This window comes from Ornithodoros turicata, chromosome 9 (genome assembly GCF_037126465.1).
Source record: "Ornithodoros turicata isolate Travis chromosome 9, ASM3712646v1, whole genome shotgun sequence".
Classification (NCBI taxonomy): domain Eukaryota; kingdom Metazoa; phylum Arthropoda; class Arachnida; order Ixodida; family Argasidae; genus Ornithodoros; species Ornithodoros turicata.
Genome location: NC_088209.1, coordinates 39,723,158 through 39,747,127, shown reverse-complemented (window position 1 = coordinate 39,747,127; position 23,970 = coordinate 39,723,158). Strand labels below are relative to the sequence as shown.

At 48.8% G+C, this 23,970-nt stretch overlaps 1 protein-coding gene and 1 long non-coding RNA gene across 3 annotated transcripts in view; one reads left to right on the top strand and one right to left on the bottom strand.

Moving 5' to 3' along the window:
- The window catches only part of LOC135368902 (uncharacterized), a 119,624-nt gene that overhangs the window by 9,125 nt on the left and 86,529 nt on the right, over window positions 1-23,970 (bottom strand). The gene's annotated exons all lie outside the window — the stretch shown is intronic.
- Window positions 5,161-7,890, top strand: LOC135367973 (zinc finger protein Noc-like). Its single transcript, XM_064601062.1, has 2 exons — window positions 5,161-5,350; window positions 6,118-7,890. Exons 1-2 carry the CDS (start codon window positions 5,288-5,290, stop codon window positions 7,270-7,272), a joined length of 1,218 nt encoding a protein of 405 aa, XP_064457132.1. The 5' UTR covers window positions 5,161-5,287; the 3' UTR covers window positions 7,273-7,890.

The following is a 23,970-nucleotide window of genomic DNA, read 5'->3' as shown; positions in this document are numbered from 1 at the left end:
AAAGTTGGTCGCATTGAAGGTATTCAGTTCTTCGCTGGTTCACCACAACGGCATTCGATTTCGACTCAGACACGTCAAGGAGAAAGAGAGAGAGAGAGAGAGAGAGAGAGAGAGAACATGGTAAGCTTGCGTACGCCGCGAAGATTCGGTTTCAAACAACATCTTCTCGATAAATAAGGTACGACAACAGATAATTCTGTTACGTAACTTTTTTTTTCCTTTTTTTTGGTTGCAGAATTCATCGGGTGCCGAATTCAAAAGCTATCTGTTCCGAAGGAGGAATACAATGCTGTGTGACGCTGACGGGTCGACGACAGTCATGCCATATGCGACGTACAACAGCAATTTTTAGTGTAGAGAAGAAATAACGTACAAAAATAACTGAAAATATCTCCTAATGTCACGCAAGATATCAATTCAGATGTATTAAAAGCGAAGTCATGCGACAGAGCAATCCACAGGCGACGTGGCTTTGTCCAGAACATCGCACGCGAAAGAACGTATTTCCCTTCATTCCCTCGTAATATGCGCAACAGATGGCGCTGCAAGCTTTCCAAGTATAAAGTCTGCTGTGCCTTCCAGAAAAAAAAAAAAAAAAAATCGAATGCACCACAGCCAGAGGTAGGACTTCCACAGCCCAACACTTCCATTCGACCTTCGAGCCACGACCTACGAGTGGACCACTTGGCTGCATATTGGCTCTAGTCTTCTCAGTGAAACGCATGCAACCATGATGCTGCTGCACTACGTGTACTACAAAAATTATAACTGGGCAAAATAGTACTCCTAAGTGCTCATATAGGCTCGAGTAATTCTGCTGTAAACACTACTAGTACTTCTACCGTAACATATTACACCATATCTCGCTGGCCGCTCACTTTGGCTAACACTGAGTTACAATACTGGCACAATGTACTGCTAAGCTATGCGAGTACATTGCCATGTCATGTATACGATAAGCTTCACGCACGACTAGTCGAACGGGGACGGCATCACAATGTTACACGTCAACGTTCGTGAGCGTTCCAGTGCAGAATGACAGTTCTGGCATGACGTATAGCTATATTTAAGTTGATATGCGACACCAGTTGCGTAGCCAAGGGAGGTGGGGGTGGGTGAAGGGTTTCGGGGGTTCAAACCCCCCGAAACCCTCCCCCATCCTCTCACCCTTTTAAATCGTACCTTTTGTAGTGCATTTGGGAGAGCGATACGAGGCGAAATTCTTCCTTGTCCTCCATGTATAAAGTCCCCATAAGAACCTGTAAACGTATTTTTATTCGCGATGTATTAACCTTCGCGAATTTCGCGACCGCTAAAAAAATCGCGAAAAATTGTACTCGCGAACGCACAGCTCGACGTTTATCGCGCGAAAGGAAACAGCCTGGGAATCTCGAAATTAAATAATTTCGCGAAAATTAATACACCGCGAATAAAAACGCGCTTACTATCTTTCTGGCTACTCAACTGCGCGGGTCTCATTTTATCCAGGTCAATATGTTAGTGTTGGATTAGGTAAATGATGATAGCTCTGCAATGCTGCGTATCGCCATTGCTTCTGAAAAGACGAGCGTCCTTTCGAAATTGGAGCGCAACGGTGATTTCATATGGTGGCGAGGGATGGCGCTCTGCAACGTGCTGCGCCAGAATAGCATGGGCGCGCGCGCGCGCGCGCTACGCATGGTGTTTAGCTTGGAAAACAGCCAGTCATAAGACTTCGTAGTTTGTATGAAAACATTCAAACTGGGGAAGACTAAATTCTGTCACACATATAGAGCGACACTTCAACGAACGTCTCGGTAGGAAACTCTGGATGGTCCTGAAAACGTCCCGAATATCACTTCGTGGTCCCACCGTTTTTGCAAACGACTTCAGAAAATCCCAGAGATCTTAGCGCTGCTTTGAACTATGGGAAGTTGCTGGTAACAAAGGAGGAGAAGGTTTCCAAGCTGTCTCGGCTCGATTGTGCACGAGGAGTCAAGGTCAGCGAAAACGAAACGTGGGGGATAGTTCATTCCAGTAATCTTCCAGGATGCAACGCGTGCGCAAGGAGCACTGGGATTTTCTGAAATAGTTCGTTCGATGGAGTAAACGTCGCGTGTGTCATATTTGGGATACTATTGAGGCTCAACAGGGGCAGTTGTTGAAGTCTCAAGATGAACCCAGGGTGCCACTCCGATTAAGATAAGATCGCAAACACTGCGGATAGGCTTTCTGCGTCGTATAGGTGGATTAAAAAGTCACTTCTCGTCGACGGCCGCTCACATTTGAAGGGAGAAAAACGATAGATGTTCGTTATGAACACTGCCACAAGGGGAAAACAGATTGTGGTCTGTAATATCGGCACTTCCGTACTTGAGGTTTCACCCGTTCCTATTTTCTTCTGCACTGTTCCTCGTGGCCTGTTACGGAAGAGCAGGCAACCATACCTGCAAAGGTTTCGCGTGGTTTCTCGAACACGTATCTTCAGACCGAGTGCAGAACACCGCCTCTCCAAAGAAAGCTGAGGAGACACGCATATCGTGGTTCAACATCACACATAGGACTGGGTCATACATTAGTAGCATCTGGCTGTAGGAAAGAGACCAACGTGGCTAAGACTTGCCCCTTCTGGTCAAGACGGAATCCGGCCTTTAATGGCCGTATCTATGGAAACGAGCCGCCTCCAGCCACACAGGAAGCCACTCGTAGCCAGAGATTTCCCGTGTCTGAAGCAGACGATATAGTAACTTGACATGTCTATATACGCACGGAAGGAAGGTGATGAAGCATTGAGCAAGCTGGCGTTTGGAAAGACACTCTCTGCTACAGCTCCGCTCTGCCCTCTTTAATCATCCTGTGACCTTCACCCATGTCAAGGAAGGTGATCCCGTGCTGACAGCCAGACCCCCTCCTTGTGGCCGTTGAGCGAAACGCGCACATGCGGGCGGGTACAGACAGAAGAGGCGGCTTCGGAAAGCACAGGATCAAGTACCACACGTCAGCCACCCCCACAAACAGTCTATCCACTCGAAATCTTGGCGTCTGCCCGAAAGGCTGCAGGCGGCCCACAGAAGATGAGCCCGTGCGATGCGCTTTCTAGGGACAAACGGTTTCTGTGGCTTCTCGAGAACAAACGTTTCTGCTGGCCATTTGGTGCCGTCTTCCTTGGGTCCTCGTTATATTTTCAGTGAGGGACACTTGCAGCAAACAGACACGCATTTCTTTTTGTTCCATCCGAAGTTTTGTCCAAAACGGTTCGGAATACGCTTATAGTATCGGGACCGAGTCTGGCCAGAACGTGTTTGGTCGACGTTATGTAGGACACAGTCTAGCATCCGACAAGGAAAGCTGCGTTGGATCCAGGGACAGGAAGTTGGGAAGTGTTCCTATGTGAGAACTTTGTATGCCTAACACGCACTGCCTCTTCAGAGTCATCTCCGCACTTTTTACCCCATGTAACGTTTGAGTTATACGGTGCAAAACGCGGCATTCGTTGCCTAGATAAAACACATGCTTCTGCACATGTGTGCCCTGTGTACATGTGGTGCGTACGTGACTGACATACTTCTGGTACTGTATACGCTTGAAATGGTGCGTCTCCATGTGTTGCAGGACTTCCATTATGATGACGCTACAAGAACCGGCACATTGCTTCTTGTCCAAAGAAAGATAATAAAAAAAAAAAAAACAGACTGGAGACCGAATTCTCCTCTGTGTTCTAAAATATATAGGCAGTTAAAAAAAGAAATTAGAGGCAGACAACGAAGGTGTAGGAAGTAAGGAAAAAGGGGGAAACTTTCCACCTGTATTTATTTACAGGTGGAAAGTTAAGGGGTTACGACGAGGACGTTGCGTCGGTGGGACCCCTGAGCCCAGTTCTAGTCCTGACGAAGACAGTGCCACTGTCGAAGCGTCGACCGTTCTTTTAAACGTCCCATGGTACATATGTCATAATCTTCGCGTTAAATTACCCGCTAAATCAACTAGCTTTTGTGAATTTCTCTGTAATCTGTTGTCCACGTCTTCTTCTTTTACTTTTATTCAACTGCGCAGCCGTCTGATATATCAACTTCTTTCACACACACACACACACACACACACATATATATATATATATATATATATATATATATATATATATGTATATATTCTTGAAGGTCTTGAAGATTCAGACGGCGCCGTATTAATACACAGAAGAAATAAGTTCGCACAGAGCACCACCAAAGGAATATTTTCTGATGACTTCATTTAATTCATTTTGAAATTACACAGACACGACGTTTCGAACGGTGGACCGTTCTTTTTCAAGTGAAAATATATAATGAGTTGGTCAAACAGAAAACACTCACTTTCGTGTGCTTCGACAGTGGTGGGGGAAGGGAAAACGGACAATAGACAACCTTTTGTCCTGACGAAGACAGTGCCACTGTCGAAACGTCGACCATTCTTTTTTTAATCTATGTGTTAAATTGCCCATTAAATAAATTAGTTTTTGTTAACGTTCCTGTAATCCGTAGTCCAAGTCTTATTATTTCACTTTTATTCAACTTCGTAGCCGTCTGATATATTAACCTATTTGTTCATTCATTTATTATCCACCTCTCCCCACCGAATTCGAGAAGTCTCTTGCGCACATAAACGAGAGAGCAATAAATAAGAATCCCCCAAATGTCGTCCAAGGTACACTCAACGGACCGTTTGCGGAACGAAGAAGAAAGGGAGGCGTTTTTCTTCCAAAGAAGAAGCCGTCCGCCTTCGGTGGTCCGCGTCCGGGGGAACTGTGAAATTCCGGCGGCACCGCTCATCGATGCGATGGCATTTCTGAAAGACGGGCCGGCGTGACCGACCGAGGCCAACCAGCCGAGAACAACTCTCTTTCTCAGCTCGGTACATTCATCCGCGCCAAAGAAAAAGCCGACTCTGACAACAAAAGCTGACATAAATCATGCCTGATTGGCAGCTCTGACAACCGGCTGATGGATAGCGTTGTAAAAGTTGACAGCTGGCTCTACGCCAGATCATTAGCTTCGCCCAGCTTTCATTGGGTGCCATGATGAGAGGGGAAGCTCCGTTTCCCTCAACCGGATATGGCAACACGGTGACGTCAGTCGTTCGCCCCGCCCTCCCAACCGGATGTTGGCTCCCCTCTCGGCTGGCACGTGACGTCGGCGGCCGCCCGGAGAAGCAGACGGTTGCGGGAGACGGACGAGGTTGCATTGGCGTGTGCATCGACTGCTGGTGGATTACCGCACTTCGGCCAGGATTATAGATTTTGCTTCGAATGGTTTGCTAATTTGGATGACCAGTCATGCTCAGCTCCGGCAGCAATCAGTACCTCAGGCCGGAATTCTTATCTCCGCTACCGACAACGGTGAGTTCTGCATTCCTCTGGCAACTTGGGGGGGTTGTTCCGTTAAAAATACACGTTGCGCCTTGTGACCGAGCTGCGGTACCGTCGATCACTACAGATGCCCCGCCGGTTGCTGACTTCCCGTCGCTGTCCTTTTTCCGATCAGTGTTGCGAGAGGTTGGCGAACTGGAGTACCGTTCGTGTACGATAAGCATCAACAAAATCCGAGCGTGACACCCCGTAATCCCGAAGCTATTACCAGCCCCCGGGGGATCAGGGTGGGGGGGGGGGGGTAATAAATCACGACCCGGGAGTGAGTCAGCTGGCGAATATGTGGGGCCCGCAGCTCTTCCACTGGCGCTCACTCAAGAGCGACTGCCAACTCCAGGTGCTCAATAAAACGCGGTGACACCTAATACATTGTACGGAGTGTCAGTGTAAGTCACGTACCACAAAAAACTCGCATGATTGACGGACATCTGCTGGAGGCAATAGGAGTGGCAAACGCATTTTCGGAAAGTGAGCGAGGAGGGGTCTGCGCCAGGGACCGCAATCGCTCATGCACAAAGGTTTCCTCGTGGCGGGAGACCACTTGGCCCGTCGCGACGATTAAGCGGCGGGCAAATTGATCGTCGAGTGCCCCGCGCGCTCCGAATAAATTGTGGCGGGTGGGCGCCGCTCTATTTTTCTTCCGCTGAGGTGTTGTATGGAGCGACGCCCTCCCGCTGAGACAGCGCACGCAATGCATTCCCCTAATGGATGTCTCTTCTCCCCCCTGTCTTTCGCAGCTCGACGCTAAGAAGAGTCCTCTGGCCCTGTTGGCGCAAACGTGCAGCAACATCGGCGCGGACAACCCCAACAACAAGCCCATCATTCCACCGCTCGAAAAGCCAAAGGAGAAGAAGTCTTCGTCTTCCTCCTCGAGCCTGGACGACAAGCCGTCCTTCAAGCCCTACGAGGCGACGAAGAAGGAAGACTCCGACAACGGCAAGAAGTCGCCAGGCTCGAAGTCCGTGTCTCCCGCACGCCTGAACAGTTGCTCTCCGGCAGCGTCCGTCGTCTCTAGTGGCAAGAACTCTCCGAGCGAAGCCAACAAATGCGACACTGCCATCACGACGTCTGCCACGACGTCCGCGTCTCAGAACACGCTCAGCGGGCTCGGCTATGGAGGAGCCCCTTCTATGGGACTCGACACCAAGGACAGTCTGGCGCAGTTGAGTTCTTTGAGTAGTGCCTACAAGGGACTCAACCCGCTGGGAAACTGTTGCTCACCGCTGGTCGGACACCTTCCCGTGGACACGTTCCAGGCGGCCAGCAACCCGCTCAAGCTAGGCTCATACCCCCTCTCACCGTACGTGGGCTACGCTCGCGTCAAAACAGCCAGCGGTGGATCTACGCTGGTCCCCGTCTGCAGAGACCCTTTCTGCACCAACTGTCAGATGAGCATGCAATCTGCTCAATTGGGCGTCTGTCCCAGTGGATGCACCCAGTGCTCTCACGACCGACTCGCGCCTCTCGGACTAGTCCCCAGTCAGCTGTACCCTCACTCTATGCTCACTCGGCCCAACGTCTGCAGTTGGATGGTGGGTGACACGTACTGTGGCAAACGGTTCACGACCTCCGAGGAACTGCTCCAACACCTCAGGACTCACACGAATCTCTCAGACCCCTTGTTGTCGCCCAGCTTGTCTGTTCCTTCGCCCAGCCTGAGCGCTGCGTGCCATCTGCACTACAGCTCTGCCCCGTCGCTGACGACCCAGGCGGGCCTTCGACGCACGTACCCGACGAGCCTGAGCCCGTCGGCCAGGTACCACCCGTACAAGCCTCCCTTGCCAACGTTTCCCGCGACACCCTTTGCCCCGCTGCCGCACCCGTCTCTGGGCATGTACTACTCGCCGTACAGCCTGTACGGACAGAGGCTAGGTCCTCCAGTGCACCCGTGACTTGACATGTGACATGGATTATGCAAGCAATAGATATCTGCAATAGAGTGCCCACCCTGTTTGTGCCTCCTCCGGCGGACGCTTGATGGCGCCGTTGTCTATACAAGGACCCTTTTGTTGCCTTTTAAAAAAAGTTTTGCCCGGTAAGTCGGCGGCGGCCTTTCTTGCTAGACGACCAATGCTCTGGCCTCCGCTTTTTTCCGCGCATCGATCAGCCCAGCGTACTTTGCATGCAAACGGCATCATAAATTACGTCCGAGTGTCTGGCTTCTCCATCAATCAACATGATGTATCGCTCGCTGATCGCGATCTGTTTGGATTAGCATACAGTCGCGTGATTCGAATGGAGATTAATCAACTTGGCTGGCTATCGTCACTCTTCTAAGTCACTATATAACCCGGGTTACCTCTGTAATCTCGGGGAAAAATCCCCCTTTTTGTTTTTGTTTTTTTAAAGAATGCCAAAACGATGTATTTTACTGTAAGATATCCCTGTACAAAACCATCCTTGTTTTGCTTGTAATCGAGTTGTGTAAAATAATTTATTGCAAATGCACCTTCGTTTCTGTGTTGTACATACATACTTCCTCGCAATTACAACACTCTTGCCAACAATGACTTGCTCGTCTTTGTCGTTATTTATCTTCCACGTGGAAGACCGTGGAATATTTCTACTTTAGGTCTGCAAAGATGTGCTTTGGTGTTCCCCGTCAGGTTTGTGCGAACGGATCGTACACTCTTAAAAATGAACTTCACCTCATAGCACGCTCCTAGCCAACCACTATCTCGAATGATATCGTTATCTGCCCTGATTTGTTAAAAACGGGAGGCGTACGCCTTTTTGTGACACTTATGTGGTTCATAATTGTCACAAAAAAGGCGTACGCCCCCCGTTTTCAACGAACCAGGGCAGATAACGATATCATTTGAGATTATGGTTGGTTAGGAGCGTGCTATGAGGTGAAGTTCATTTTTAAGAGTGTATATCGAAGCGATGCTATTACGCCTTACGTCTTGTTAACTCCAGAAGGTGATAAGACGACCGTCTATTTAGTTATTTGGGATACCTACGGAACATGTGCGGAAGAAAAAGAGGCAAGCGCATGGTGTCACAGTATCCAGAGGGAATCGGCGGTGGTGGTAATTGGGTGACAGAATAGTGCGAAACAGGCACAGCGTCTAATTACAGAAGTCCGTGCAAGGAAACAGAAGCAAATAGCTGAAATAGAGGGATACATGTTGTCAGAGAAAAGTTTCGGTGGTAACGATTCCGGCGCTTAATAACAAGAGGAAAGAAGGATTATGCGAGCGAGGCGAAAAAAAACGAATATGTACGAACAAATTTCCGGGCAATTTGTTCGATATACTGTTCCGCGCATTTACAGTGTTATACCTGAGCTACACCTTGCCGGGAAAAGTTGTTATCGTTATATCCGTCCGGATGTTTGTGCTTGCCAATGACAGCTCTGCTGAAGGAGATGAACAGACGGGAGTATTTGTTGTGTATAGACAAAGGAGGCTCGTCTCTCAACGATTTCTTTTTAAATTTTTTATGCGTTGTATCGCGGTCGCGACTTGGGGGAACCGAATTCCCGCTGCATAATGCAAACCTGCTCGCACAAGTGTTTTGTATGCGAGAAGTTTAGTGTTGCCGTCAGCATCTTTTAAGGTTTCGTTTCTTCTGAAGCGGGATAAACTAGAATTTGTACTGAACAGCACATAGTTGCTGATCTCAGCGGATATTATCTTGAAGTGCGCGGAGTCCCAAGTACTTGTATTCAGCGGTAAGTATCGCGTTGTTGATTATGCAGAGACAACGTAGTATTATGTTCCCCTTTATTCGATCCTGAACTCAACGTTGGATGTTATGGAGACGTAGATGTAATGTTACGAGGTCTTGCTCAGTTTGTTGCAAGATTAGAGGTCCATGCTTTATGCCGTAAAATAAAACAGCGATAAACTAAACAACGAAGCAAAATTAAATATACTAAACTAAATATGGTGTCCCGCCGTCTCTCAAATCAGAAATGAAATTATCGTTCGTTATAGATTAACAGAGGCCGAGGACCGTAGCTGTTCTTCTGCCAAGTATTTCACGTTAATTACCATCACCCGTGCTTTATTTTTCACTGCCGTGCCTTCACCATTCACAAGTGATGTGCAGCTATACTGAGACGCAGACACGTCGAGTGTACTTCTCGCACCGTTATATCGAATTCGTAATATCAGCAAACGTGCGATCAAAGTTTGCAGAACCACACCATGCGGCACCATTTCGTCACTGCAGCTGTGGACGTGTCGTTCATTGTTACATTGCGTATTTCCGACTTAGGATTATGCTGCGGTCCATGAAGGCAGTCAGAGGGTCGTTACTAAGACAACAACTTCCATATTCCAGATATTCCATATTCCAGACTCCATTACAACCAACCATATTCCAGATAAGCTTGCTTCTAGACAGGTATAGAGGAAAACACCTGCCTTGTGGTCGATGGCCCTGGACATTTGAAGGGTGAAAAAACAATGGGCGTTCATTATGACGGTGCCACAAGGGGGATACAGACTCTTAACATGGGGCGGTCCTGGACCTGAAGCTACCCTCACCGCCCAGCACCGACAAATAGCTGGAGCTTCCTTTTCTTCAGCAACGTTCCCCACGCATCACTGCGGAAGAGTAGGCAACAACACCCGCAAACGTTTCGTACTGTTTATCAGTTTTTGAAGCGCAAAAATGGCGCCTGAAGTGGCGACAACTTGAAGGAAGGCGATTACGTTCGTGAGCCGGAAATCGAGGCTCCAACGAGCACAAAATTTTTAAGCAGACTGAGGCTTCCAAGCCGAAAGCCGTTCCTCGGAGTCTTTCTGAATGTGCGTTTGGCGATCTACGAAAAAGAGTATCCCCTTTGGTAAGAATGCCGTCTGTCATGCAACGTTGTACTAACGCGCCGGCGAACGAACGTGAGTGAAAGCAACACAATAGCGTTTTTGTCTCCGTATGGGGTGGCGGACAGAAGTTCATCTTTGCATCGGCCGCGACAACAAAAGAAAGAGCGACGTTTGAATGACAGCTGCAAGGAGGAACCGCTTGACGGAGAAAAACATGCGTGTAACGTGGCCTGCCAACAAGCGGAAAGTAATTGCAGTTTGAATGGCACCTTGGCGGAGGCCCCCAGCTAACAATGCTGATGAGCGACAGGTCGGCGGCCATTGTGCGTGCGTCTGCAGACGTGCTTCTGCTGGTCAGCATTTGGACCCCGCGTGTCGTATAGGCGGCGCTTCATGGGTGTTCTGCAAGTACCGGCGCAATGAAAGAAGATGGGGAAAGCCCGGAACGCTAGTAGCGACATCCTCACGGAATATTCTAGTGGAAGAAAAAAGCAAAAAACACTGCTTACAGATGACGAAGTTCCGTCCCGTGTTATGTGGGCATTCACACGGTGCAGAGTATCGGGCGTGGCGTACTGCGCATTTAGCAGACGACACTTAGCAGACGACACCGTCAGCGTGTTTTCCTGTCGTCTGCTACGGTATATCTTGTGGCTGTGTAGCAGGATATTCCCCACGGTTAGCAGCGTACGTGAAGACACGACGTTGAGCGCTCGCGGTCACGTGACAGCAGAAAGCTATGACGCTTTTCGCATCTTCCGTTTCTGGAGGAATGTGGCTCGTGTGAATACACGGTCACCGTATGTAGGGTTTATTCAAATGACGTCAGTCGTAGGGGAGCGCCACAATCGCCAGCGGACTCGCAGGCCCGATGCAGGTTTGACGTCCAGACCTTCACCCTCATCGTATTCAGCGTTCATCTGCTGCTTCTAAGTGCTTGCACGGTGTGAATATTAGTTGCGCTATATTTCAGTAATTTCCGCGTTTTCAACGTTAATAGTTTTCTATAAATAGCATTTGGCAGGAAACGAAAACCGAAAGTAAACTTCGCGGGACCCGCATCAGGGCACATTTCGAAGCTGGTGACCTCTGGAGGGCTGACGTCACTGAATAAACTCTATCGGCATCTGTCATTGGGAATACAGGAATGTGACGGTGAGGGCAAGAGAGGGCATACCGTTTTGAAGCCGCTGTGCAGACGATGATTGTGGCATCCGAAGTATTGAAGCATCTCAAGTATTCCATAAGGGTGTGACGGGCTGTCAAGCAACAACTAATTTTCAGTAGCCATTTTCGTTTAGAAAACCACTGCATCGCGACGCATCTTTGCAGTTTACTAATGTACAAAGCCTACTTTTAGTGGCACTCGGATTAATTTTGCTTTTGTCCATAAAATGGTGCTTACGTTTCAAAGCGAGAGAAAGAGAAAGAGATGTAATGTTAAGCGAAATGGTTATGCTATACTGGATGGCCTCCATATTTTAGACGTAGCGCGTCTGCCGCTCGCTGCATTGAATAGACCACACACATTTCTGGTAATCCGTCCCTACTTTATTCCACGTGAATGACTTTATGTTTGAAAAGCACGTGGGTATATTGTGGATCGGTCTGAGGGTCGTACTCAATCCCCAATAGACTTGGCAGTGAGCACGCGCTCGCTGCTCGTGCAGGAAGCACTGCCGAAGCTGTTTGAGTCTCAGACGTCGCACACGCAGCACCGTGACCATCACTGTCTTCAACGGGGGAATCCACGACAGCTTGCGGTTACTGTGCCAGCAATATTTGCTTTATTTTCTAAAGGGAAAACAAATTTACGGGGAATCGGATGTATTAAAGCGCTCTTACAGACAACGACGGAAGTAAGGGGCTCTTACTGGCGGAAATGGATGGCGCCGTTTCTTCCAGGCTAATTTCTTCCGGAGCGAACTCCGAAACGCGCTCTGTACGAGAGTATAGCCGCATTGTATGGGACATCACAGCGAAGATCGAGGCAAATGCGGCTTGCATGGACGTCGCTGCGAAGTTTATCAAAAGTGCTTCGTGATCTGCATCTCATCCGGATTTAGCGCCTCATTACAGCGCTAGGATGGTTACAAAGATGCGCGCGGCGCAAAGCAGCACGGGAACTTTGAGGGACACTGCTCTGTCGTCTGCTTCAGTTATGGTTTATCAGGGCTGACGCTGCTGCTGCGCACACCGGGAATGTTGTTGTTCTTCTTCTACCTCCGCCTCTGGCCGTCTCGTAATGGTCGAAGGCGCTCGAAGTTCCCATGAGCCCTTGCGTGCCACAGGTGGCGCTTGCGATCCCAATGAAGGCTTCTGAGGGATCTCAGGCGGTTGCTGTTTTATGGTCTATTTTTGAAGCGTGATGTGGGCAAGTTAACGCTTGTCCCATCCTAGAGTTGGCGATACAAGGTCTATTGGTACCCGAGCTTAGAGACGTCACATGTTGGAAATTTAAACAAAGGCTTGCATTAGGGGCTGGCCTCGCCTCTGCCATCATGCCTGCGATGAACCAACGCCACCTTGATGAAGAAAGCCTGATCGCTGAAACGACTTGACGAATGCGCCAGTCACGGCGGTGCTTTCAGAGGCCGTAGCTATAGAGACAAGCCGTCATCAGCCGCATAGGCAGCCATTGGTAGCCAGAGAAAGACTTGCATTTGAAATCGTCTGAAGCAGAAGACACCCCGACTTTTCGTGTCCACGTGACAAAGGACGGAGAGGGGGCATGGGGCAGGCCTTCTGTGTCTATAGATGGCGTTGCGTTGGCGCGGTGCTCAGAGCTGGCGGAACTGCAGTACCCTAATAATTTACCGTGATGAGGAATTCGAGCTTTCTTTTTATTTTTTGAATCAAATCAACAATTCAAAGTTAGCGGATTAGCGGCAACTCTGCCATCACACTCAGAAGTGCAGGAATGCAGGTATATATACGGACGAGTCAGTAAGACATCCCACGGATATCGTAACGACCTTCGCGGCCATACATAGGGCTGGGAAAAAGGGGGGGGGGGGGGCAGGAATCGTCATTTGACGGCGAAGTAGGATGAGATGGAGATTCGGACGGCATTCCAGCGCAACTTGGAGTCACCTAAGGAAACGAAATTTACTGAATACGGCCCGGAAATCACTGGAGGGCCGGATAATGAAAGCAACGGCGAGCCTCCTTTGAAAGGCAAATGCGAGCACCATTTTATGCCGGTGTTCAACGGGAGTACATACGGTGCATGAGGAGAGGGGGTGGGGGGCGGGTAAAATGTTGCCATTAGGGAAGGAGCCTTCCGTAAGACTCATGCGTACGTCCCACAGAACGCGGGCATAGCAACTCCTTCTTGCCTTGCATGACGGGGGGCTCTGCTGCTATCTCGGTTGTCGGGGAGATTTTGACAAACGAGCGCGTCTGTCGTTGGGAGAGCGCGCATCCGGCACCGAAAGGAGTGATTCATGGCTGCGAGGACAGCTCCAAACTGGCCCCGAACCACGGGCTTCATTTGTCATCTTTCGCCTCGGGGAAAAAGCGACGTTATCGCTGGCCCACATCACTGCAGTTACACACTGGCGGCGGCGACGACGACGTGATGGCGAACTGTTCAAAAAGATGGGACGCGCTTCGGTGTCTCGCTGCTTAACGAATGGAATAATTTACGGACATATATCCACGACCACCTAATGAGTTTGGCACTATCTGCCGACGGCTAGTTGGCGAATATTTACGGCTGTCGATGGGACTGGTCTCGGATTGGAACAGGATATATATCGAAAGGCAGGAAAGGATGCCGATGGACATTAAGATTGTAAATGATATTTTCGAGAAAGAGGTACGCGACGAAAGGTGATAAAACTAAGGTGATATGAGGTCGTAAAATAGAACGTCGTCGTTCAGAAGGCGGTCTTTCTTCGTTAACGTGCTTCAGAATGCTGCGTGCGAGTTGCTGGGAACATTGGGTACAACGCGGAGTACAGCAGGTACATATTGTGGCGAGGGTGCCGTTTAATGCGGCGAATTTCGTTTCGAGCTGCACCGGGTTTTCCACCGTCCCCGTTATCAGTCCTAATTCAGAGCTCGGTAAAACACTACTCCCGAGGGGACCTGGGAGCTGCTAGTGTGCAGAAAAATGGTTCCTCGCGGACTAACCCGTGCACAAAGCGTTCACGTTCTGTTCCAGGTTTACGACGCTTTCGTCATGCTAAAACTAGAACCGGATGTGTACATTCAATTCAAACATTCAATTCAATGTCAATTTTTCTCGTGTATCTTAAAACATGCGGCACTCCGCTATAGGTAATTTTTTGTGTGTTTGATTTTGCATCCACACACAATTCACAGTAGAATACAACTTTATGCCCGTTTCCAACCTAAGAGCGACACGAAATGTAGCGCGCCAACCCTAAGAGAGTTACTCCGCCGGATGAAATTATACTGCAGCGCCACCATGTGCCGCCTATAAGGCTCGTAAAGGGGGCCTCCTAAGGCCTAAAAAGGGACTAGACGGAGCACCTGCTCCTCAGTTTCGGTGCCGGCGCACTGCTTGTCACGACGTAAGGTGATACGGCTTCGTATCGCAGCCAATAGGAACAGGCGTAAGGTGCCACTTCAACGTGCCGTTATTAGATCTGCGGTTCTTGTACGCGTGGCTATAGACGTATCCAACATAAGAACGCCGCGTTCAAGCCCCGCCCTCTCTTCGTATTGGCTGCAATACCGCAGCATCACTGCACGTCGCGACAAGTAGTGCACCGGCACCGAAACTATAGGAGCTTTCTATAGGCGGCACATGGTGGCGCTTCAGTATAATTTCTCCGGCGGAGTAGCCCTCTTAGGGCTGACGGACTACATTATTTCGTGCCGTTCTTAGGTTGAACACGACAATACCACAGCTCGCGTCAGGGTTAACTTGAACGCCATTCCGGCCTGCGGGCCCTGGTGGTGCTCGGTGTACCTCGAAATAAAGTGATCGAAATCCCCGATGCAAAATAAACTACTGGAAATAAACGTTAATATGACTATAAAATACACAGTCGCGCGCGGGAATCTGCCAACAGCGAACTTAGACTAACCTGGGGGCTTCATCGTTGTTACGGTCGTTACAAGCTAACGAGTGGCGGGAAATTCAAAAAGGTGGGCGCTGTTTTCTGCTACACTCTTAGAAAGGAACCTCAGCACATAGCACGCTCCTAGCCAACCATCATTCCGAATGATATCGTTATCTGCCGTGATTTGTTGAAAACGGGAGGAGGAGCCTATTTTGTGCCATTATGCACGGCACAAAATAGGCTCCTCCTCCTCCCGTTTTCAACAAATCAGGGGCGAGAACGTTGTCATTCGGGATGATGGTTGGCTAGGAGCGTGCTAAGTGGTGAAGTTCATTTTTGAGAGTGTACACTCTTAAAAATGATGGTGGTGGTGGTGGTGGTGATAGGGCTTGCCGTTAATTTAAAATGAACTTCACCGCATAGCACGCTCCTAGCCAACCATCATCAGGAATGATATCGTCATCTGCCCTGATTTGTTGAAAACGGGAGGAGTACGCCTTTTTTGTGACACTTATGCTGTTCATAATTGTCACAAAAATGGCGTACGCCTCCAGGTTTCAACAAATCGGAGCAGATAACGATATCATTCGAGATTATGGTTGGCTAAGAGCGTGCTTTGCGGTGAAGTTCATTTTTAAGAGTGTAGGCACTGCCAGGGTGGGGTCTCTTCCCGCTTCGCAGACTGGAGCGGTGTAGTTCAAGCTAACTTTGACGCGAGCCGTACCAATAAATGATCAACGAACAACCCCCGACTGCTGCCTGATCTCGAGAGCCCGCGCACCACCAAAAAGGCGACGTATACGTCACAATGTTTTAGCGGAAGATTGAATAAACCGCGATGCAGGAATAAATAAGCCGTCCCGACGTTTCGAGAGAGTTGAGCACGCGTGGATCTATCCAGAACGTCTTGAGCAGTCATCCATCTTTTCGCCAGCGGCCGCCACAAAAGCGGCCCTCGCTTCGACAGCAGAAAAGGCGGAAATTTGTGGCAGCAGCCAAGAAAGGCCGCATTCGATGATAAATGACCATCGTCTGGAGGTGACAGAGACGGATGGTCGCGTTAATGAGCTCCTAGATTCAACGCTCTGTCATTTTTCTTGATTAGCCGCCTTCTTCTTCCTCCTCGTCGTGAATTGATCGCTCTCCTGTCATGCGATCATCGCAGCCCACAAAGATAAATGTTGTACACCCCGCTTTATATGTGCAATACAACAATACCCGCGCCCATCAGGAGGAAGATCTTTCTCGTCGTATACCACGTCGTCGTGCCTGCAAGGATCTCCAGTGCCGAATAGCGGTGTCTTCAGAAAAGTCTTTGGTCACGAGGGCGTTCACGAGTTTCATGACAGTTGCAGTTCCTTCTTCCGACTTCGCAGGGAACCGTATATACTTTAATCCACTCCCAGTGATGGTAGAGGTACACTCTTAAAAATGAACTTCACCGCATAGCACGCTCCTAGCCAACCATTATCTCGAATGATATCGTTATCTGCCCTGATTTGTTGAAAACACGGGGCGTACGCCTTTTCTGTGACAATTATGAACAGCATAAGTGTCACAGAAATGGCGTACGCCCCCCGTTTTCAACAAATCAGGGCAGATAACGATATCATTCGAGATAATGGTTGGCTAGGAGCGTGCTATGCGGTGAAGTTCATTTTTAAGAGTGTACAGTGACTCTATAGGTATATATATAGAGGTACAGCGTCGCAGTGCTGTGGTGCCGTATCACTCGTACCGGCAGTCACAGAGTGTATACTTCCGCCAGCGGATAATGTAGTTCGCACATTGAGAGCGTGGTAGAGGACAAGATGGCGGACGCCAGGCAGAGGGGAAGCCGACTCGTAATTTTTCGTTAACTCGAATATTGTCCGTGTCTGCTCTGAGTATAGGCCGTCTCTGACGTGTGTTTCCACAACATATAACAGTTGTGCATGGCCGGCGAGAGAGAAATTACGGGCTTCGGGGATGGGACCTGCCCGTGAACCTCTCCTCACGTTCTCCTGGTGGTATGTATATACCAACCCTCTGACCTTGGGCTCGGGCGGGCCCCGCGGGCCCCTGAAGAGCGCGTAGGCCCCCGGGGCTCCATCCCCGACTGACCGCCCCTCTCCTCCTTGTCGACGGTCCTGCCATTGTGCAAGCATCCTTTTGAAGCATGCTCGCGCACTATGTTGCGACTACGCTCTTAAAAATGAACTTCACCGCATAGCACGCTGCTAACCAACCATCATCTCAAATGATATCGTTGTCTGCCCTGATTTGTTTACAACGGGGGGCGTACGCCTTTTCGGTGACACTTATGCTGTTCATAATTGTCACAAAAAAGGCGTACGCCCCCCGTGTTCAACAAATCGGGGCAGATAACGATATCATTTGAGATTATGGTTGGTTAGCAGCGTGCTATGCGGTGAAGTTCATTTTTAAGAGTGTAGGAGCAGTAGCGGACCCAAGGGGGGAGGGGTTGTCGTGGGGCGATCGCCCCCCCACACCCAAACATCAGATTATACATTGGGTTTCCCTCTCTCCCCTCCCCCACTACGCGCTTCGACAAAGAAGCCGCACCCCTCCCCCAACCGAGGGTCTGGATCCGCCCCTGACTCCGAGACGTCTTTCCACAAGGTTAACCCCCCCCCCCCCCCCCCAGTCATATCATAGTCTCAGCATCAGCCATACTATCGATTGCCTGTTGTTACGCGTCCTTACTTTGTGCTTTTGACGTCTCGCGTGGTCGCTACGCTATATAAGTATAAAATGTCGCATAGAACGATGTTATAGACGCACGTCACAAAGGTGTGACAGATGTGGTTATCCACGTCTAATATTCCTCGATGCCTCTAAAACTGCACTTGCAGTTACTCTGTATCTTACTGCCGACAACACCCTCTCCGATGCAAACGCTATATACCCTACATAGTTATAGATGTATATTTTTTTTTTCGTCCAGTTTTACAGACATCTGTTAGTACACGAACTGTGGGGAAAATAGAGAAGTGAAGTGTATATGCGTCAGTATCGCGCGCGCAAAGTTGCGGGAGCAAAATTGTGGTTGTCATTGTAGACGCTTATAAGCTTCGTGCATAATAAATGGTCTTCCACCCTGCGGCGATGCAGTGAAGGATGTTCCCCGTGCTTTGAAATATTCATCGGCTAGGGAGCAGCACAAAGAGGGACATCGTACAGCACATATATATACTTCGCACGCTGTTATGACCTCGCACGCCAACACGAGGCCAGAAAATTTCGTCTCCAGTGAAGTACTGGCACGACGTGCGCCATCGGATTTGATGTGGCGGATGTAGACGAGTGGGAAGATCACGTGACTTCCGTTTTCTGCCAAGAGGACCGCTCAGTTCGTCGCCCGGCAGCTTTGCTGTTTTGAAGCCATGTCGGCTGGAAAAGACACAGTCAAGAAAAGCGCTGGAGAAAAAAATAATGCCGCTGTTTCTTTTCGTGCGAAGTTGCTGCACGACGCAAGGCATCATATAGATTCGTTGTTTTTTTACGTGTTAGTCGGTACGAGCCAGGCCAAAATGGCCGAGACAATTTTCCACCACTGATCTCGGTTGCGTTTTCTCGATCAGTGTTTCCGACATTCCTCAGCGTTTGACGTCACTTCCGTGACGTCACTTAGCGTCAACCAATTCGTCTGCTTCCTCGCTATTTCAAATCTGTGACATTCATCTCCTGGTTTGTATGCCAAAATGACGTCTCGACGCCGCCGCCATTTCAAAAGGCCATTAGAAAGAATATCTTCAAGAGGTCTTGTTCTAGTCATTCAGTTGTATATTGTCACACGTCGATGTCAATATCATTTCAGTATAAGCGTTCGATTTGAGATTGTTCCCTCAAGAGGGCCTCCTGGAAAACTTCATGGTTGCGGAGCGCTCTCTTTTAGCCCTTCTGAGCCGGTGCAACACCACGTAGATACAGAAAGCCTGAGCGCTCGTCGACGTGACGTAACAATTCAGAGTCAGCCAATCAGGATCGTGTTTTCAACGGCCGTAGCCAATCACGAACGTGCTTTCAGCGGTCGTGGTCATGGAGAGGAACCACAGTCGTCTGCCAGTTGTGACTGAACGTCCCCGCGTCCTAAATGGAAAAAAACTTGGAAATAAAGCGCAAAACGGTCTCAATCTTTCTCAAAACTGGTTTCCAGGAAAAGCGTCTTGCACATTTGGTCTAAATATTTAGGTCTGCAGGTTTCAGGTGAGCTGCAATCACTTGCGGGTTCTTGAATCCGCAGAGCGGTGAATCGCAGTATAGCAGACGAATTATTCTGACTGTTAATTGAAAGAGGGAGAGCAGGCAATGCGCAGGCTTTCTCTATCTATAGGTGGCGCTGCCCGGTGCACCTTCGGGTGACGTCACACGGCTGCTCATCTCCCTTGGACTTTTGTACAGCGCACGTTTGAGTATATACGGCGACGTCCAACAGTGGAATGAGCGAGTATCTGATTTCAGATCGAATCTGGAGGGCTGGCCTGGGCGTCCGTGGGAGCGACGCCAATAATGCCCTTAGGCGGCCAACCATAAAAGGGCAGCAAACAGTAGCCGTCTCAATATCGCTCCACCCTATATTGGTGTCTCGAAACGCCCACGCTGTACGCAGGGCACGCAAGCAGAAAGGTAAATAGGTTCCCCCAACTGTTCCATTGCGCCTCCTCCCCCCGGTCTCCAGGTTCCCAGAGGCCAGCACTAATGGACGTTCAAAACGATTGTGACATTTCGCGTGTCTCTATACTCACTATATATACTCTATATATAGTGACTATATATACTCTATTACTATACTCACTTTGCTTCGCTTATTTGCGAAGATGCACGATATTATCCGAGCGAGAAACAGCGAGTTTCAGTTAATCAAAAGCACTTTTTACAGTCAAACTCCTTTATAGCGAACACCTTTTTAACGAAAATACCACTACAGCAAATTTTTTTTTGCGGTCCCGCTGGAGCCTATAGGTCCAATAATGGACATCCTTTTTAACGAAAATTCCTTTACTGCGAATTTTTTTTGCTGTCCCCTGAGCTTCGTTGTAAAGGAGTTTGACTGTATTACGAACTTTTAAATCAAAAGCAGGCACAAAAGCGGGACAACAAAGAAAAAGGAACCGCACACCACGCCCTGCTACTCACAACTAAGAAATTTTATTTCGACAGAGTCGCTTAAAGCATCAAGGGTAAACAGGGGGAAAAAAAGGGGGTGCAAGAATTCTGGTTGATTAGCATTCTAGGAATTGTTCTGTGCGGGACGACGACGGAGATACTGTATCTCTTCGGTTCTCAGCAGAATGGAAGGCGTGCTGACGCAACCGTTTTTGTTCCTGCTTGATCTAAACATGTGTAATATCCAATTACCCCACTTTAAGGCTTGAGCACTTTGTATGAAAACTTACGAGAAGCACTTAAAGTCCTCCGTAAAATGTCCCAGCTCAACAATACGATGAACATCGCCCGATCTACTAAAATTGTCTAACTATCGCCTAAATTTGCCTAAAACTGCCTAGCAGGAGAGGAACTGACTCAGAATGTCTAACTGGGCAGCGTCAAAACCGATCCACACCGGTAGCTCTTCGGAATCTTACTTCGCGAATTCGAAAGCAAGATGAAAACAAGATGCTACGACGTCACAAACAATACACACGACTGATGGGTGATTCATTACGCCGTAAATTAACGAACAAGAATGAAAATTTTTCTACTACGAGCATTCCGGAGGGCTTCTGCACCTGAGGAATACAGAACCAAGCTGTCAGTGCATGGTGTCAGCAAGTTTTGGAACTCGGTTGCAGTCAAGAAGACCTTAGAGCACTTCGAGCAGTTTTCGATAAAGGTTGCACCATCGCTTTAGGGCCCCAAAGCGGTAAGGAGTTCTCACTGGGCAATACGCAAAAACGCTGTTTCGGTATTGGTCAGGCGGAGTGCATGACGACCGCTTATTTCATGGGGCCCCCAAGCGTCCTACTCTATCATCCTTCGTCCTCTTCCTCACCATCATCATCATCATCGCTCGCAGGCAATGCGCATCGATGATCTATTGTTCTTGTTGTCCTGTTTCTCTCTCTCTCTCTCTTTTTTTTTGTCACGGCCCTACAGGTGTTCATGCAAGTCAGTGGCGTAGCCAGCTAGACCTCAAAGGTAGGGGGAGAGGGGGGCTCGATACGACGAGATATATGAGATAGATGCGATATAAAATTTCTAGAACATTTGAACGCTCAATAATGCATTTCAATATGGAGCGTCATGACCGGGGACGTCGCGTCACGAGATTTGAAGTATAGCCTGAAAAACACATAATTTCTAAACTATTCAAGTATGCGCTTGATAGACTATAGTAACTGCAAGAACTTCCGTGATCGTGATGATTTGCATGATTAGAGTGTGTCCGGCCCGGTGCAGGTAGCCCCCCCCCCCCCCTCATGGCTATGTCACTGATACAGGTTCTCAGTTATAGTTATTGACGAAGGCCAAATCATCGGGAAACTCCCCTATCATCATTATCATCATCATTATTAAATACAGTTGTTGTTGTTGTTCATCGCGACAGTACACGTGTGGGAAGCCGTCGTTGGTTCAAAGGAGTGCTAGTATTTTCTCGTCGAACGCTGCGAGCCTCAACAAAAACACTGCCACGGAAGGATACATATTTCAGCGAATGAAACGCGGAACTTATGCTACGTATATACCATGCGCAACCGCGTGACAAAAGGAGAAGTCGATGAAAGCGATGAACGGTGTTGGCGTCACTTCCCCCAGGTTGCATCCATCGCCACCTCACATCCCGAAACCTTCCCGAGGAAGCCCTCTCGGATCGCTACTTCCCCTTCTGGCCGCCAGAGGTCCCAGAACATCCTAGGACGCCAGTTGACTAAACCTCAGCGAGCGCCACTGACGGGAATCGAACCCACACCTCTGTGATCACATCAGGTGTGCTATATCATTACACCAAGCCGGCAGATTTCGTAACTACCGACCTTGGATCTTTGCCTGGCCGTTCGCACTTAAATGCTGCATTAGTTTCGATTCAGCACCTGCAATTTGCGTCACAGAAGCACGATATACACTGGACAGTATAAACGTTTCAGAAGTAAGTCATCGAGACATCCGACGTAGATAGGCGGTCCAGACTGTTCGACGCAGTGAAAACGATCGGGGTCAGGCCTGTCGTCCATCGGTGGGTTGTGACACGAACACAGACATTTACCATGCTGAAGTCCAGGGAGTACTCCTCATTTTGAAAACGCATTAGTGTGCGCCGTTACCTCATTGTCCAGAGTATATAGACTGCCGAACTTTAAGTTGGTCTATCTCTGCGTGGTTTCTTTTTCCAACGAACCTGCCGCTATACTATATAGTCATAAAGCGAAGTGGAGGTCCCTGAGCGCAGATAACATAATGGATGCTTCTTCGCGTAACGTTCCTCCTCCACGGGGTTCTAATTATAGAGAACCAGCCTCCTTGCTCCATTATTTGTACCTTCAAAAACATGTTATTTTTCAAAGTTAGCCACACGCTGCTTGGAGCTGTAATGGTCTCCAAGGGCTGTGGCACCCGCTAGTATATCAAGTGCCTGAAGCACCAACGGCATGGCCGACTGCACCTTTTGGTGGTGGCTCCAAGGTGATGCTCAAGACTACACTCTTAAAAATGAACTTCACCGCATAGCACGCTCCTAGCCAACTATAATCTCGAATGATATCGTTATCTGCCCCGATTTGTTGAAAACGGGAGGCGTACGCCTTTTCTGTGACTAATTATTACTGGACTCCTCGAAGAGCTCTAAATAGAACTCCGACCTGTCGTCGCTTCAATCTCACCATAATTCATCCTCTCATATTAACCACTGTGAAGTGGGGTAGGGTCCTGTGGCTACCACGGGGAAACATCCCATGTCATCGTCACTTCTTCATTTATTGTTGTTGTTGTGACAATTATGAACAGAATAAGTGCCACAGAAAAGGCGTACGTCTCCCGTTTTCAACAAATCAGGGCAGATAACGATATCATTCGAGATGATGGTTGGCTAGGAGGGTGCTATGCGGTGAAGTTCATTTTTAAGAGTGTAGGATGTGGTACGTTCGAATCCTACACTCTTAAAAAAGAATTTCACCACATAGCACGCTGAAGGCCAACTATTGCACAGAAAGATACCGTTATCACTCCTGATCCCTGGAAAGCGTACGCCTTTTTGTGACAACTATCATTAGTGACTGTAGTGGTTGCGTAGGGGTGTGCTATGCGGTGAAGTACTGTTTCAACAGCCCACGGTCTTACAAATGAACTTCACCGCATACACTCTTAAAAATGAACTTCACCGCATAGACCGCTCCTAGCCAACCATTATCTAGAAATGATATCGTTATCTTCTCTGATTTGTTGAAAACGGGAGGCGTACGCCTTTTCTGTGACAATTATGAACAGCATAAGTGTCACAGAAAAGGCGTACGCCTCCCGTTTTCAACAAATCACGGCATATAACGATATCATTCGAGATGATGGTTGGCTAGGAAAGTGCTATGCGGCGAAGTTCATTTTGAAGAGTGTAGGTTTCACGGACGAATGCCGGCACAGTTCTCCATGAAGTCGTACAAGGACGAATACTCTCTCCCCTCCTTTTTTCCTTGCTGTCGTCTGTCCACGTCTCTACTACGCCCCTCATGGCCGCAACCGCTTCGCGGTGTTAACGCGGACTTTAAGAAGAAGAAGAAGAAGAAAAAAAACAGCGAACAAAGCGCCCGAGTCCTTTATCCACAGAACGATTGCAGCTCCAGTG